Source organism: Tamandua tetradactyla, chromosome 3 (genome assembly GCF_023851605.1).
Source record: "Tamandua tetradactyla isolate mTamTet1 chromosome 3, mTamTet1.pri, whole genome shotgun sequence".
Taxonomy (NCBI): Eukaryota; Metazoa; Chordata; class Mammalia; order Pilosa; family Myrmecophagidae; genus Tamandua; species Tamandua tetradactyla.
The window spans coordinates 23,686,507-23,704,276 of record NC_135329.1 but is presented as its reverse complement, the minus strand read 5'-3'; the positions used below and the strand labels follow the sequence as shown (position 1 = coordinate 23,704,276).

Below are 17,770 nucleotides of genomic sequence, written 5' to 3'. Positions count from 1 at the left end.
AAGGGAATTCATGTTAAGGGTGGTAGTTCTGATTTCTTCATTTAGCATCATCCAAGAACATGATGGGCAGTTGTTTGTTTTTCTGAACATCCAACATTTCTATAACTCTCTCCAGAAAGGATGTTTGGCACATTTCTCACTGATAAGAGTTCTGGTTTGAGATTGGAAGTGAGGTTAATGGGTTTCTTTTCTTTGTGATGACCTACTCTCCCTTTCCATAAAATAGGAAGAAGAATCCCCTTTCCTCCCATCCTTAGAAATGTGGAGAGAACCAGGGATTGGGTCTGAAAAGTGGGTGCTTCCAAAAAGGAGATTGTGAGCTAAAATGCAGGTGTGGTAGACTCTATGTTAAATTCTCACATCCACAAAAACAGACAAAATGTTCACCCTTCCAAGGATGATGTGGCAGGAAATGAATGTGTGACGTGCCACCATTTCCTTGTGCCTCTGGGAACTTCCATTCTTTAGATTAAGGTGATGCATTAATATATACAATATATGGCAGAAGAAAGGAACTTGTTTGGCCAACATTTGATTGCTGGGCTACCTGAAAGGAGAATTTGTGTCACCTTCTCCTTGTGTGAAGTGTCCCAGGGCCCCGACCTCTGGTCAGAGGTCTGGCAGAGTATTTGGATAAAAAGAGGGGTGGGGCACGGGCTAAGGCTAGGCTTATCTCATAGAACCTTGCCTAATCCCTTGACTCTTGGGGAATTTAACTGTTCAAAAAACCTTTCTCTGGAGCTCTCCTTACTTATCCAGCCCTGCTCCCCTCTAACCCTCCACCAATTCGGTTATCTTCTGCTTGATGAGTTAGAGATCTGCAATTCAAAATGTGCTAGAAAGCAAGCAAGCATTTCTTAAGATAACAATGACAACAAAATAAATTGCTCTGGGAATATTTTTTTATCCCAAGATAATTTCCAAATTAGTCATCTGGGATGAAAGGTGCATAAAGAGCAGCAAAGAAGAGTTGATTATTGAAAAAGGGCCCACATGTGTGTTGGGAGACTTTGGGGTTCTTAACTGTTCTTTAAATCTGAAGGACAACAAAAGGTCAGAGTGTCATTTTTAAATGTGGGTGTTCGCTTATTTAATGATTTATTGAGCATCTACTACATTCAAAGTACTATGGGGGGGCGCAGAGACCATTGGGATCTCACAAGATGAACTCTGTGCCAGAAAACTAGAAAAGAAGGAAGAAGTCCTTAAACACTATAGAGGGAGAAACAAACATTGTTCTGTGAGCTCAAATGAGACACAGATTATATCTAATGGAGATGGAGGTTTGATGTTTAGGAAGTCACCACCTGCCCCTCCCACTCCTACTTCCTTCCATCCTCAAATGCTAACTGAGCACCTACTATTTCCGAGGCCCTGGTCTAGGTGACAGAGATACAGCAATTCACAGTTTACGTGTGTAAATAAAACAAGGAAACAGGATTTAACAGAGTTCAAACACTTTTCTATTCTGTGGCCTTCTATATTAGTCTTCAGAGCAGGGACCCACAGCATTTTCCCTCTGACCACAGAAACCAAAGGCAAACACTAGTCTGGAGAGAAAGCTCCAAAAGATTGCTCTAACCTGTTTGTCCTCTTTTCCTGGGGCTGGAATAATTCTGGGCAGAGTCAGACCTCTGTGAATATTTATTGAACGACTGTCTCTAAGGGCCCTTCCGTTTCTCACACTCTGGGTGCCATTATTGAGGTGTGGCAGGTAATAATCTTGGGTACAAACATGGGTGTACAGCAAGTGCCATGAATCCTGCTTTAAACCAAAACAAACCTAACTTCTCTAATACCTATCCAGCAAGGTAGACAGGAAATTTAGCCTCAGCCCTCCTGGTGCATTCACCCAGGCACCCATATCCTGAGGTCTGTCCAGGGCATGGAGTACTGAGAGGGGAGTGGGAGTGGTGGACAGCAAGGGTGCACAGTGGAGCAGGCAGACACTGGGACTGGTCCAAAATTGGAGCTGCTCCCAAAGACTACAAGGTGAGAATGACGAGGGAAGAAAGAATCGTGCATTTTGGCAGGTGAATGAAAGAAGCAAAGGTTTGCAAAAAGAAGCATAGGCATCAGAGTGAAGAAAGTCAGAACAGATAAGGAGAAAGAAGAGTGGCTAAGGGACTGCAGTTCACAATGAAATGAAAGACTCGGTGCCGTGGGAGTAATAAAGTGAGACAGTAGGAAGGAGAAGAGATTGTGATGCGAATGGCTGACGTTAAGATTCTAGAGATAGTTTGCAATGACAGAGGGGAACAGCGTTGGAAGAGGTAGCCTGTGGTTATGGAAGTCACCCAGGTCAATGCCAAGGCTTGGAGCTGGGAGAAGTTCATACACCAGGTAACAATGTCTTCAGTGAACGAGGAGAGCTAGGAAGACAGATGACATGGATGGGGACTGATTCCAGATGGCATGAGCCATATGGAGTAGGGGTTTTGACAAGAGAGCTGAGGAGTTATGGTCTGGAAGCGGCAAGAGGAGCTGGGCTCCACCAAACCCACCTCCCAATCCTGATACATATGTGGGGCATGGAAGACTGAGAAGTTCCCACCTAAAAAGACAGCAGAGAATGGCTTCTCAATGGACAGGGAGATTTTGGTTATGACGTGAGGCAGAGTTATTTGGTTAAATGTTAAGAATGAAGGTGTTTAATATGAAATAGCGAGAATATGCAAACGCGCAGAGACAGAAAGCAGAGTACAAGGTCCTAGGGGTTGGGGGGAAGGGAGGGGGTGTGGGGAGTTAAGGCATAATAGATGCAGGGTTTCTGTTTGGGGTAATGGGAAAGTGCTGGTGGGTGATGGCGAGGGTGGTGCAACTCGTGAGTAGGATTAATCCAACTGAATAGTATTGTGGTATATTATTACTGGCAGTGAATAGGATGCTTGGCAAAGTTTATGCTGTGTGTGTACGCATGTGTACACAAGTAGCAACAACTAAAAGAGTGACTAAAGAGACGATAATTAAATGCAATCCATGACCCAGGACTAGAACTAATAAAGAGAAGAAAAGGATTATTGGGTATATGGAAAAATGGGAATATAGACTGGAATCCTGATATCAGTGTTAAATTGCTTGAACTTGATAACCGTACTTAAAATGGTTACATAAGTGAATATCTTTCCTCTCAGGAAATGCATAATATGCATACAACCTATTTTCAAATGTTTAGAAAATAGATAGCCAGATCGATAGATGGATAGATGGACAGAGGGAGAAGGAGAATGATGTGGTAAATTTGGGAAAACGTTAAAGCTTGGTGGATCTGAGTATCTCGACAGGGGTATGTTGGACTTGTCTGTTTGAGTTTTGTATTATTTGCAGCTCTCTTGTAAGTTTGAAATTACTTCAAAATAGAAAAAAAAAAAAAGGATGAAGGGGTTCCAATTTGAGAGCCAAAACTACAAAACTCTTAGAAGAAAACTTAGGGGCAAATCTTGGACTTGAATTTGGCAATGGTTTCTTAAATATGATACCAACAGCATAGACAACAAAAATTAAATAGATTAATTGGACTTCACCAAAATTAAAAATTTTTGTACATAAAAGGACACAAGAGCATGAGAAGAAAATCCACAGAATGGGGAAAATATTTGCAAATCATATTTCTGACTTAAAATCCTGAATATATCAAGAACTACTATAACCCAATCACCGAAAGACAAAAAAGCCAATCAAAAAATGGGCAAAGGATTTAAATCGACTTTTCTGCAAGTGGGCAAAAGCCAACAAGCACATGAAAAGATGCTCAACATCAATAATAGTTTTTAGGGAAAATACAAATCAAAAAACAATAACATACCACTTCATAGCCACTAGGATGGCTATAATAAAAAGTAAAAATAAAAAAAAGACAATAACAAGTGTCAATGAGAATGTGGCGAAATTGAAACCCTCATACATTGCTGGTGTGAATGCAAAATGATGTGACCACTTTGGTAAATAGTCTAACAGTTCCTTAAAATGTTAAAAAATAGATTTACCATAGGAACCATCAATTCCACTCCTAGGTATATTCCCCAAAGAACTGAAAACAGAGACTTGAACAGATACTTGTATACCAGTGTTCACAGCAGCCTTCCTTGCAGTAGCCAAAAAGTGGGAAAGAATCAAATGCCCATCAACTGATGAATGCATATACCAGACTGAGTATATCCATTTGGTGGATGCTTATGCAGCCATAAAAAGGAAAGAAGTACTATTTCATGCTGCAACATGATGAACTTTAAAAATAGTACGCTAGGGTGCACCTGGCTGGTGCAGCAGGCAGAGTTCTCACCTGCCATGCCAGAGTCCCAGGTTCAATTCCCAGTGTCTGCCCATGAAAAAAAATAATAATAAATAGTACGCTAAATGAAATAAGCTAGGTACAAAACCTTATATTGGCTGAGTCCATTTATATGAACTGTCCAGAATAGGAAAATCCAGAGAGACAGACAGTAGACTAGAGCTGCCCAAGGCTGGGGAAAAGGCAGAGCCAGGAAGGGAAAGGAGCAGCTAATGGGCTCTGGGTTTCTTTTGGGGGCTGATGAAAATTAGAGAGCAGTGACGGTTGTATGACCTCAAGAATCTACTAAAAACCACTGAATTGTAATGTTAAAAGGGTGAATTTTAAAAAAGAACGCTCTACAACTGTTACAAAATAGGGCTGCACGAGTGGTCCAGTGGTTAGAATGCTCGCCTTTTATGAGGGAGACTGGGTTTGATTCCCAGATCATGCACCAAAAAAAAAAAAAAAAAAAAAGACATTCTAAAAGGGTGAATTTTAAGGTATGTGAATTATATCTCAATTTTAAACATTTTTTTTATTAAGAATGGGGAAAAAAATGAGAGAAATTTTTTCACTGCAGATAAGAGATTCCAGGGACATGAGCGGAAAGGCTTAGGAGGGAGGGTAGGAGTAAGTGTCTGTGCCGGGGTCAGAGAAGGAGGTGACAGCTGGCGGTGACAGAGGACATCTAGCACAGGGGCCTGGGGGATGAAAGAGGTGTCAAGAGGTCCAAGGGCACTGGCCCAGGAGGCTGTGGGGTTTAGGGGAAGCAGGCAGTCCCAGCCCAGGTGACTGGAGAAAGAGAGGGAGCGCCAGGGCGGGCCCCAAGGGATCTCAGAATGGAGGCCTGCAGGACTGAGACAGTTGAGAAACGCAGATGGGAAAGGGGGATTGTGCCTCCCAGATCATGAACCTGGTGCCCAGATCTTGGCTTCCAAGTATGAAGCAAAGTCCTGTGAATCCCCAATAGCAAGATTAGTTTGAAAATACTGAGAACCACTGCTTTCCGTCAGATCTCTCTGTGCATAAACAAGCCAGGGAAGGTTAGATAAATAGGCAAAAAGGATCCAGGGCTCAGGGCCAACTTGAGTGGTAAGTTTCCCATGTATGTTTATAGAGAGTGATTTTTCTCTGTTAAGTGAAAATATGGCCTATCATAAATAGACATGGCAAGTTTGTCGTGCTTTCCAATGAGAATTTAGTGAGCATCTATGCACACCAGGCATGGCACCTGGGACGCTGGAGAGTCAGGGCCTGCCTCTGAGAAGCTTCTGGTCCAGCATGGGGTGGGAATACAGCCATTAAACAAATAAGTACAAATAATTCATTGCAAACATACAAGAACAGCAAAGAAAAGAGTGAGGTGCTCTGAGTGTGTATAATGGGGAACTAACAGAGCCCGAGGTGAGTTTCTCTGAGGAAATGACATTTCGGCTACCACCCAAAGGGTTCAGCAAGAGGGGGCGGCAGGGAGGAGCCTGGCTCCCTGGGCAGGGGACTGGCCGGAGTGAGCTTGTGAGAGGGGAGGGTGGAGAGGCAGAAGGGCCTGTTCCTGGCGGGGGCTGGGGTGGCAGGCGAGGGAAAAGGGAGAAGGCGGAGGGACAGCAGAGCAGCAGGAGCGGCCATCAGGGAGAGTCGGAGTCTAGAATGTAGGTTACCGGGGCCTGGTGGGGGTAGGGTATGGGAACCCCATCCTTAAGTTGTGCAGAGTTTCTGTTTGGGGTGCTCGAAAAGTTTTGGTGACAGAAGGTAGAGACGGTGGCACAGCATGCGAGTGTGGTTATAAGGGGAACTTTTAGATCATGTGTATGTAGCTAAAATAAACATTTTCTAAGAAGGCCTCAGGCCTGCACACCACAAACAGTGAACCCTTGTCAACGATGGACTCGAGTTGATAACGCAATTATAAAAATGTTATTCTTTTGTGAATTGCAATAAATGTCCCACACCAATGCCAGGTGTTAATAATAGGGTGGTATGGAAACTGTATTTTATGCATGATTTTTCTGTAAACCCATAACTTCAAATATTAAAAAAAAAAGGGGTGGTGGTGGTGGTAGCAGAGCAGAGGGGTTAAGGGACTGGCCTCTGGAGCCAGACTGCCGGGATTCCAATTCCAGTTCTGCCACCTACCACCTGGCCGAGCAAGGCCTCGTTGCCGAACCTCTCTGTGCCTCAGTCCCCTCCTCTGCAAAATGGGGTGATGGTACCATCCCCATCAGAAGGGTGTTAGGAAGATTCAGCGCTAAACATGCCCGGCACATACTAAGTACAGAATTAGCACCTGAGAGTGGGGGTGGGGGTTCCAGCCCACCAGGAACCCTTCCCACCTCCAGGCAGCCATTCATTCTGTACCAAAAGCTATTGTCATCTCGAGTGGCTGCCACTTAGCAGACAAAGAGTCTCTGGGCCATGGGTGACAATCCAGGCAGCATTGTCTCTCCTCTGAGCTCCAAGAGGACAGGGACCAAGTCCACCCTAAACCCTAGGGCATGGTGTTAGGGCGCATGGGAGGCGCTCGATGCTTGTTGCAAACGCATGAATGAATGAATCGCTCCTCTGTGGAAAAACACCTACACTGTCCGCAGTTTACTGAGCATTTACTGTGTCCGGTTCCTTATAAGATGCTTTACATAATTCACATCCTTCTCACAATGGTCTTGCCAGGAGGCTACTGTTGAACATGTTCCAGTAGGAGAGAGCTTGGGAATAAGTTCTCAGAGGACGTAGGAAGGTGGGCTCTATCCGTACTTACGGGAGCATAATGATTGAAAAAGAAGGGCTTTTTGCTATAAGCTGGGATCCTGGAAGCAGGAATTCAACGGGGAAGCAGGCTATGCTGAAAATAGTTTCTCTAAAGAGCTAGCTGCATATATTTTAGAGTTATAATCTCATCTTCCATAGCAAGGCACAGGGGTGACGGGGTCAATTTGCTTGTTTCTGGAGGGGGGAGATGGTGCAACCTAGGGAGGCCAAACTTCCCCCCAGGGGCCCAGCAGAGCTCAGAACCCAGGACTGCTGGAGAAGCTCCCTCTCTTCCCCCCTCCATCGCCTTTGATCTTCTCCCCGCCCACTCCAGTGCTAATCAGAAGCCCACACACTCCTTCCTGCTGGAGAGGGCCTCAGTCTCAGCCCAGAGGCCCCCTCCCCCACCAGCGCAGTGCTGGTGCACGCCTCCCCCTTCCAGAGCAGCTTTGCTTGGCCTTCTTCTCCAGAGACTAGTATTTTTGGAAGAGTGCTGAGTTCAGCACGGCCACAAGGTACAGTCAGCAGCACCCTTCTGTCCTCAGCTGGCTCTACAGAACAGGCCTCTGTGCAACAGCCTCTCTTCCATAGGGTCACAGCGCCCAGCCACAATCACCCACCAGACAGCAGTGTGGGGCTGCCCAGAGGCTGTCGAGACTGGTGGAGGAGGAGCTAAGAGTTGGAGAGGGAGAGCTGGTATGAGGGACACAGCCCAGCAAACCCCTACTTTTAGGAAGAGAGGTGAGACAGGGCTCAGTGAGTGTCCCACAGCACCCACCCGAGTGAGTCAAGCCTGGGGTCACCAGCTTCCCAGAGTTTGCTTAAAGCCAAGGGAGCAGGCTGGACTTTGGCCAACTCGCCAGGCCCCGGGCAAGTGGTGGGGGCAGGGCAAGGAGCTGCACTAAGAGGCTTATATAAGCATTTCTGCTTTGCAGCCTGCTCGCTGCACTGGCAGCCAGGACGAGAGTGACAGCAAAGCCCTGCCCTGGCAGGGGAGGGGCCTCAGCCAGGACCACAAATTGAGTCCGGCTTGGAGTAGGCCCAAGGCCTCCCAAGGTACTTGTGTCCGTCCGGCTGGTGGATTCGTGACTGGAGCTCCAGACAGCTGCCTGCCTTCCTCCCTGTGCTTACCAGAGGTCTCTATCCCACCAGGAGGGTGGGAAGGAATGCCCTTCAGAGGGGTCCTGCAGCTCTAAAAGCTCCTTCTGTTCCAGGTGCCCGTGAATTCGACCATGCAGCTGGCCACAGCGGTCCTGCTGTTGGGTTTGCTAAGAGTGGTCACTGGAGAGGAGGAAGAAAATGACATGTGTATCCATGATAAACTGACCAACGATGATGCTCTCTTATGCAAGTAAGGAAGCGCAGTCTGGGACAGGAGGTCGGATGGGCAAAAGACCCTGGAGAAGTCACTCTTCTCATGGGTATTTGGATTCCAATGGGGAACTCTTGAAGTGAGGACTCAATATCTAAAGGTATTAGATAATGGGTGGGTAGGAACCAGAGCTGAGATCTCAGGGAGGGTTGTTTCTAGGACTCATTGGTTGGCTTTCCTGAGACATGACATAGGTTAGGTCTGGGACCACCTCGCCTGAGGACTGCCCTGAGGAAAGGGTTTGGAATCGGGTTCCTGCCTTCCCAGTGCCAGTTCTCCCAGGCCCAGGAGGGTTGTGAATGTGGTCGGCTCTCTCAGGCCCTCCAAATAGGAATGGGCGTGGCCTCACCATCCCTGCTGGGACTGAGAGAGAGAGCCCAGAATGCTCCACTCCCCCCAACACAGTGACATTTTTAGACATGGATTTGCAAGAGGGTGTGTGATTGGACTCTCCCCGTGTGGGAGGTGGCTGTTGGTTTTCCAGTAACTGGCCCCAGGGATGTTTGGAAAGGGGGGCCTTTTACAGACTATGTGGCCTTTGGAGGGGGGTCCCATTAAAAGGCTGGCTTCGAGGGTAAGCCTCTTCCCTTTCAAGGGTGTTTCTCCCAATCTGAGTCAGAAAGCCAGGAGTTCAGCTTTTTCCTCACTAACTCTGTTGGCTAAGAAGCAAATTTCAATTTCCTGGACACGTGGACATGGGTCCTTAAGTCCCCTCCCTCCTGGCCTCTTGGCAGCCAACTCCCTTCTGCCATGTGATGGCTACGGAGGATGCCATCTCACTGATACCAATGGTATATGTATATAAATGGGAGAGAGGGAGGAAGAACTTACTTTTAAAACAGTAAATAAATGTTTTCCCTTTAAAAAGTGTATAGCTGAATCCTAAAAAAAAAGGGGGGGGTGGGGAACAAGTATTCAGTACATGTTTTACAAATGTGCTAAACAGTTCTGGCTGAAGTTTTTGTATGGGAAGGAGATCGGTTCAAGGCTCTAAATGCTCAGCTAAGCGGAACCCTTCCCAGGGCTCGTAGGCTTTCAACTCTCATAGCCATAAGGTCAAGTTCTCTACTGATCTGTGGAAGAAAGTTGGGGCCAGGCAGGGTCACGATAATGGCCCCAAAATGGAGTGTCTCAGAGCTTCCCAGTGTTTCCCATACTGGTACGCATAGAAAATGATATCTCTATGGTCACCGAAGGCAACTGACCCAGGGCTCCGGACACCCTGTTTTGCCCTCTGAGATCAATGTGTATGTGCCCTGTTAACTCATGAACCTGGCACACCTGGGAAGCTCTGGGGCAGCTGCCACGTGTTAGGCACTCTGACAGGTGCTCTAGACTTCTTGACTTACCTAATGGTTCTAAGGAACCCATGAAGTAGGTATATTATTATCCCCATTTGCCAGAGATTAAATCACCTGCCCATGGTGACTGGTTAGGAACACCAAAGCTGGGATTCAAATCCCCTTGTCTCTGACTCTGCAGCTCACGCTCTTTCCCCACCTCACCTTCCACTGTTGGTCCCTCCCTGCTGCTGAATGCTTGCCCAGGTGTGGGAGTTTCCCAAACTCAAGTAAAAGGAAACTGTTCTCAAGACTCCCTAGAATATGCCAGCAGATACCCAGGTTGAAAAACATGGACTTAAGCGACTAAGGTTGTATGCTATGAAAATGCCCTTTGATTGAAGACCATCATTGCATAAGGGAAGCTTTGTCTTTAATACTGCTGAAGATTTTGGTTTGAAAAGAGTATCGTTGAAATGAGAGCACATGATGCATGGACATTTTGCACCCCTGAAGATAAATCGGTGCCTCCCACGCTGGGGCCTCTTAAGAACTCTGCTCATCTTCAGGCTTCTGTCCTCTCCAAAAGACCCCAAAGAAGTCATTCTTCTCATGGGTATTTGGATTTCAATAGGCAATTCTTGAAGTTAAGACTCGATATCTAAAGGTATTAATCTGTAAAGGAGGAATGTTGTGTACAGGGACAAGCAGTGGGAAAACATTAAGAGAGAAGAGCTTCCAGAATAATACCTTCCCAACTCCCAGGATAAACCAGGCCCTAGACTGACAAAAATACTGGGTGTCAAAACCCCAGACTCAATCTCAGAAATGAAAGAACTACGGTTATCCAACCCACTCCCCAGTTGGTGAATCCATTCAACCTCCTTCCCGCTGCCTGCACAAGTGAGCCTGGAACCCCTCCATGAACTCTTTTTGTGAGTGGGAACTGCCTCGCACAGCCCTTCCTTCCATGATGTAAATCTCTACCATTCAGCGAGTGCTTCCTTATCTCAGGGCAGTGGCTGCTTTTCTTTAATGTCAATCCACTCTTTCCACTCTTGTCCCAGGAACTGCATAAAAAGTCAGGTTTCTTCTCTTCCTCTCCCTTCTTTTTCTCTTCCTCCCTCCCCTTCTCTTTCTTCTTCCTTTCCTCTTTTTTGTACAAACACTCTATACCCACCAAGCAGCTACAATTCCCTGGTTTTTCTTCTTGACTGTCCTTCAGATGTTTGGAGACAGTTGTCATGTCCCCCACCTTCACTCTTGGCTCCTCCTAACCTGGGCAACCATCTCCTATCCTTCAGTTCTTTCTTGGGGGCCTTGACTTGGGGCTCCACCTTCAGGAAAGGCTGTTGGAGATGAAGCCATTGCTTTTCTCAATATGGCACCTCACACGTTCTCACTGAGCACCATGCGATAGAGAGTAGGGTGTCCGCTGGAGCCCCCTCTTGCATTTTTGAAGACTGCCTCTAACTCCATGGTCCTGTTTGTCATCCTGGCTTTGGGGCAGCTGGAATTCTGAGCTCTTTCCATTGGAACCGCTACGGAGCCTTGTTTCCCTGATCCAATTCTTACAATGCTAAAGAGACTTTAGCGACTCTCTAGTTCAAGCTCTCTACTCCTCAGGCAAGGAAACTGAAGCCTAGAGAATTGAGTGATTCACTGGAAGCTACGTGGCACAGGGGAAAGTGTTAGACAAGCCTGCAGTATTGGTGATCTAATGTGGTATAACAAATGACTCCCAAACTTAGCAATTGCGTTTATTGTCTCACAGCTTCTCTGGGCATGGCTTAGCTGGGCACTTCAGGCTCAAGGTCCCTTATGAGGTTGCGGTCCAGCTGTTGGCCAAGGCTGCATGTTCATCTGAATGATCAGCTGATTGGGGGTGGGTGTGCTCTGCTTCCATGCTCACTCTGGTGGTTGTTGGCAGGTCTCCGCCCCTTGCCAGGTGGCCTCTCCATGGGGCTGCTCAAAACATGGCAAAACCCTTCCCCTGGGGCCAGGTTCTAAGCTAAATGCAAGAGGGAGTCCAAGCAAAGCCACAGCCCTTTTATCGCCTAATCTTGGAACTGATATCCCATCACTTCTGCCATATTTTATTTGTTAGAAGAGGGTCTCTAAATCCTACCCACATTCAAATTAGAAGTATTAGTCAAGGTTCTCCAGAGTAAAGAACAGATAGGATTAAGAGCCTTACTATAGGAATTGGCTTACACAACCATGGCTACGGGCAAGTCCAAACTCCATAAGGCAGGCTGCAAGCTGGAAATTTTGAAAAAGTTGATTCTGAAATCTGACGCATCCGAATTCTGTAGGGCAGGCCACAAGCTAGAAGTTGTGATGAAGGTGAAGTTGTATTCCACAGGAAAAGCTGGACGGCTAAAGAAAAGGCAGAAATTCTTCTTTCTGACTTCTGAAATTCTTCAGTTCTTGCTTTAAGACCCCCAGCTGTTCGCCCCAACTGTTGAAGGCAATCTCATTTGTTGATTGTAAATGCAATCAGCTACAGATGCAATCAACTGACTAATGACATCAATCCATCTACAAAACATCCTCACAGTAAGAGTCAGGCCAGTGCTTGCTTGACCAAATAACTAGACACCATAACCAGCCAAGTTGACATGTGAACTTAACCATCACAGGAGGTGATTAGACAAGGTCATGGATACCAGGAGACCAGGATCAGTGGAGGTCATCTCAGAGACTTCCTACCACATGCACACTCCTCTTTCCCTATTATCAGTTTACCAATCATCAGACCCTATGCTGGCAACTTAACTTTCTCCAGGCCCCAGTTTTCTCATCTGGGAGTTGAGATTAATGATAATAGTTGCTTCAGGATATGTCTTATTAAACAACATGTATGTTATGCCCCTGATTTATTGAATGCCCCAACAACTGCCGTCCCTCCTTTTGCCCTGCTTCTTTTTGCAATGTTAGTTAATGGTTGCTCCCAGCTCTTTTCGCTCTGTAATTTAGGGTGCCTCCAAGTCTTGTTCAAGGAGTTCAGGAGATCTCCCAAATCTCAGGAGGAAAATTAGAGCATAATCCCATGTGAGGTAAGCCGTGAGCTGCAAGAACTAGAGGAAAATGGCACCTTCAAGGTTCTGGGTCTTGAGTGCACATTTTAAAGTGTATTCTTACTACAATTACTTTTTTATTCAGTTCATCTCAGGTTTGTCCAATAGGTCAATTTGATTATCTTAATTGTTAGCTATCAGCTTTGTGCCATTCACAAATCTCATAAACCTGCCTTCTGTGCCCATATCCAAGCCTTTGATAAACAGGTCAGAGCCCACATGCCACTTGGCATTTCCTCCTATGTGGCACAATATGCCATCTTCAAAAGTGGGGGTGGCAGGGCCCCATGGATGTGGTGGGTGGGGGGATATGTACCTAATCCCTGGTCTCTCGGCATATATGCCATCAGCAGCGCTTCCTGTGGCTCAGGACCCACTCACCAAATACCAGTTTGCTGATTTTACTTAACTGTTTTAACATTTTCAGCAACGCTACTGGGATGAAAAGAGACCCTTTACCTGGAGAAGGACCTTCTGGCCCTCAGATGACCTCCTCCCTGCCCCTGTTTTCCCCAGTTCTGAGTTGGGCATCCCAGGCCTTGCTATGACCTGACCATGCCTCTCTCTGCCTGTGTGTGTGTTGGGGGTAGGGTGGGGGGTCTCCTCTCTCTGCCCTACATCTTGCGAGCTGCAATGGTAGGGAGCAGTGGCAGAAACACACTAAATATCCTTAAAATGTTCCTATGAAAGCCTGTTCTCTAAAGCTCCTTCAGAAGCTGTCAAAGCCATGCCAAACAAAAGAAATTGCTGTAAACTTTCAAAGTATTAGGAGAAATATGTACCCTCAGAAAGCTGGCCATTGAGCCAGTTGGCTTCGGGAACTTGCCTGCTTCCACTTCCGGTGACTGGATGCCTGAGTGCAGGTGTTGGGGGGCTACAGCCTGGAAGTGGCCTGCATCTGTGGGGTGCTGTGGGCTCAGGCTGCCTCTGCCCAAGGGGAGAGCTCACAGGGCACTGGGAGGGGACATGTGGTGCTCCCCACCAGGAAGCCACTCTGCCCTATGCCCAGACCCAAAGTATAGGGGGCTTCCCTTCTAGAGCTGTTCCCCAAGTTATGTTCTCACTGGGTCCTTGCAAATGATACTCCCAGCAGCACAGCCTGGGGTTGCCACTGGAAGGCTGTGGGACAGCTTGGCCGTGCCAGGCTTTTAGGAAAGTTGGGGACCTGGTACCCCTGTACCCCAACACCTATTCTTCCTCAGTGAATCCAGGAGAATTGTTGTAACCAAACTAACCTTACAAAGATCTTGGGTCTTTATGTTAAATCATGATAGCGGGCAGGGAGAAAGGGCAAGTGAAAAAGGACACAATGGATACAAAGACTTTTTTCTGTTTAAAAACCTGGCTTACATACCTGTTTGTAAAATAGGTGAGACCTTTGAGGCCAATCCTTGTGAAACTGTGGAATCAGCCAAGTTTCTAAGGTGATGCAGCCTCGGTCTTCTTGTTCTACATCATATTTTTTTTCCCTCCCAGTAAACCGGATTCTCAGAGTCTCGTGCTGATCACACTCTTCCTTGGGAGGAAATGGATCAATGGATTCAAAACACAGTATTAGTGACTGGATATTTTATCCCCAAAAGGAATCTGCAATTGAAAAGACAGCCTTGTGCTAGGCAAGGGTTACCCTGAAGAAGTGGATTATTCAACTAGGTGGCGACATTTCCAGCATGGGGGGAAATCAGGATTGTTGCGAGAAGAGGGAAGGGTCTCAGCAACAATTTTCTCTGCCCATAAAGGCGATTAGGCTGCCTTGATAAACCTTTCTTTATGTAATGAGAATGTCTAGCTAATATTCTGCTAAACCCAGTCCTTCTTTAAAGACCTGACTGCATTTACATTCTTTGGGGGAAGTAAATATTGATGGTGCTTAACTCTGTTTTGAACGTTGGTCATGTCTCAACTTCTCACACCAACCTGAAAGGCAGGTACTACTCGTGTCCCCATTTTACAGATAAAGAACTGAGGCGCAGAGGCCAAGTGACTTTTAGGTCACACATGTCACACAGCTCATTAGTGGAATGTCCAGAATTTCATCCCACTTGGCTTTGAATTCCTAAAAGTACTAGACTGAAGTCTCCTGAGGCCCAGGCTCATGGGATGACTGCCTCCCTCTCTTTGTAGGGGTCTGGAAGTTTACTACCCAGAGCTGGGGAACCTTGGCTGCATGTATGTTCCTGACTGCAATGACTACAGAACGAAGATCACCTGCTGGCCCGAGCCAATAGTCAAGTTCCCTGGGGCCTTGGACGTGAGTGAGGAGGGACCAGGCTGTGGGTGGGTGGGAGGGAGGCACACGGTCTTCCGTTCCTCTAAGCTTGCTGGACTGGGCAACTCGAAGCCTCCCGCAGAGGCATCTGGACGGGTCTGATGGAACTAGATGGCTATGGTCGTAAGCACGTGCCTTCCCTAGGGCCGCTCTTGCAGAAGTGGTCAAGCGCTGGGTGGGAGGGCTGCAGACTGGGAGCTTTGGCAGTGGTCAGGGGGCTGCTCTGCCCAGGCCTTCCTCTGCCCCACGGCTCTGGGACCCCTCGGCTGCTTCTGCAGCCCCTCCCGTGGGCCTGGCTCTGCAGTGCCAACATGGAGACCAGCTGGTATATGCTTTGGAGAAAAGGGGAGAGGAGAAGAATGCAAGTGAATCCCTTTCTCAAAGCACAGAGTGGCTGGGCTTCCGGAATGATCTCCTTGAATATGAGAGAAGCTGGTTTATAACAGAATGCTGTTTCTCATTTAGGCTAAATGAGCAGAATTGAGGTGTTTCTTGACTTGAGCATTACAATATGAAATGTGCTCTTATTTTGTCCAAAGTTTTCTAAAATAGAAGATCAAAACATTTTAGTAATTGGAGGTAACTGTTTCTGACACTGAGAAATGATGGGTACCGTTTTGTTCTGGAAGCTTCCCCTGCATTGGGGGTTAGGGAGAGGGGGGCGGGCTTTGACAATTACTTATGGGCTTAGAGAGCCTGGGGAAGGGCGGTGAAGTGGGGCTGCTGCTGGCCCGGCACCAGGTCATGTTCTGAAGGGAGCAACTCTAGTCTTCTTCCTTGACTCCTGGGGGCAGACTGAGCCCCCAGGGCGGTGGGGTGGAGGGGACCTATGGCTTGCACTTGTATTTTAGTAGCGGGTGCCGGGGTCAACCTGGGCACAAGGACTGTGATGTGTCCAGGACTCAGGTCACAATTAAGTGTCATGAGCAGGGCTGCTTGCTAAAGCCAAGCCTCCTACCCCTCGGCGCAGCGGCACAGCATGGCCAGAAGTGGCCACAATGTGTTTCTCTTCTCTGGGTCCAACCTCCGGCTGCCGCCCCCCCCCCCCCCGGGGGGACCCGTGTCCAGGATCCCCCCATCCTTCAGTGCCGTCTCTGGTCCAGCCTGACTGCAGTCAGCACAGGCTTGGCCGGATGAGATGGGCCAGATGGGGGCACGGCACAAATTACTTGTAACCACTTACATAGAGAGGGACAGGTTTTTATTTCTTTTTTGAACTTTTTTTTTTACCGTCAGAGAACAAATAAATTGTGATTATGAGGCTACTATATTGAAGTTTTGATAGTTTATCATGTTGGCAACATCCTTTCCTCCGAAAATCTAAGCAAGGAAACAGTGAACTGCTTCTGAGGCTCCTCCTCTTTCTCCTATGCCCGCACCCCCGACCCGAACACGTGAGCGCCCATCAGCAGACCCCGGGGCTGGGGGAGCAGGGGAACGGAAGGCTGCTCTCCCTGTTTACGGCGCCCCGCCCGGGGCTGGAGGTGCGGGGCCCATCCCTTAGGTGGAGCGTATATACCTCCCATAGGACAGGGCTCTTGGGCTCACCTCTACTTCACTTGCCCTCCGTTTTTTTTCGTTTGTGGAGTGAGGAGGGTGGGTTAGATAGATGCTTTCCCAGGCCGGCGATCCTCCCGGGGGGGATACTCAGCAGAGGGCTCCATTCCGCCTGCTGTTGCAGCAGATGTCCACTAGATGGCAGCGGAGACTTTTCTGAGTACCCGGTGGCAGCTGGAACATACCACCTGGCTTTGAGCAAGTTCAGATGCGTCTGGATTGATTCTATTTGGTACTGATCATCCTGGGGTCTGGCCGCATAGCACAGAGGTGATACCATCCCCACCGTGTCCTGAAATCTCCCGGTGTTAAAAAAAAAAAAACCCAGGCTGCGACCGCCCAGGGTGGGGGTGGGAGAGAAAGCAGTCCTAGAACATGGAGACAGGACCGGCACAGAGCTGTGGCCAAGAAAGCCGAGGACAGAGATTTAACAAAGCTTTGGTCAAAAGTAGTAGGAAGAGAAGAAAGTAGTATTCTATTAGTAGAGCACTATTGTCTATGGAAATTTCACTGGCCTTTGAGAAGGCAGATTCAGTTGGAATTATCAAAAGCTACCATTTTGAATGTCGCTTTATGCTGGGTATTATTCTTATGTCATTTCATTTAATTCTTTCCTCAAGTTTGCAAGCTATGTATTTCATTGGGCAGGAATCTTTTAGTCAGAAATCTTTTTGTCAAGTGACAAAAGCCCACTCTTGGCTTCAGCCAATAAAAAAAGGCGGTGGGGGGGCAAGGCTGGGGTGGTGGTGATGAGAGGACAAAATATTAATTGATTCACGTAAATGAAATCCCCAGGGATAACTTCAGGCAAGGCTGGATCCAGGTGCTCAAACAATGTCACCAGAAATCATCTTTCTATCTCTTCATTGTGATTTCTCCTCTGTTGGTTTTATTTGCAAATAGCTCTTCCCTTGTGATCGCAAAAATGGTCTCTGGCAGCCTTAGATTTGTTTTACCAATTTATCAATCCCAGTTGATAAACCGATTGACTCTTTCCAACCACTGAAAGTCCCAAGATTTGTCCTGTGTGGGTCACATGCCTGACCCCTAACCCAACAGTGACCTTGGTTGGCCAGGCCTGGGCAGCCCCACATGGACTGAGAGTTGGAGTGGGTGGTTCCCCACAAAGCAAGGAGAAGGCATAGAAGATGTTGGGTAGGAAAAACAAGAGAATTTTCAGTAGAGGTAAGTAAT

The 17,770-nt window shown here is 47.4% G+C and overlaps 1 protein-coding gene across 2 annotated transcripts in view; it reads left to right on the top strand.

Annotated features, from left to right (window-relative positions):
• PEBP4 (phosphatidylethanolamine binding protein 4) overlaps positions 1-17,770 on the top strand; it is a 217,628-nt gene that overhangs the window by 335 nt on the left and 199,523 nt on the right. Inside the window, exons 2-4 of one of the 2 annotated variants that reach the window (XM_077152774.1) lie at positions 7,954-8,154; positions 8,233-8,369; positions 14,875-15,001. In XM_077152774.1, coding sequence (XP_077008889.1) covers positions 8,251-8,369; positions 14,875-15,001 — 246 coding nt within the window. In that variant the 5' untranslated portion in view covers positions 7,954-8,154; positions 8,233-8,250. The remainder of the gene's footprint in view (positions 1-7,953; positions 8,155-8,232; positions 8,370-14,874; positions 15,002-17,770) is intronic. The other variant, XM_077152773.1, reaches the window with a different exon arrangement.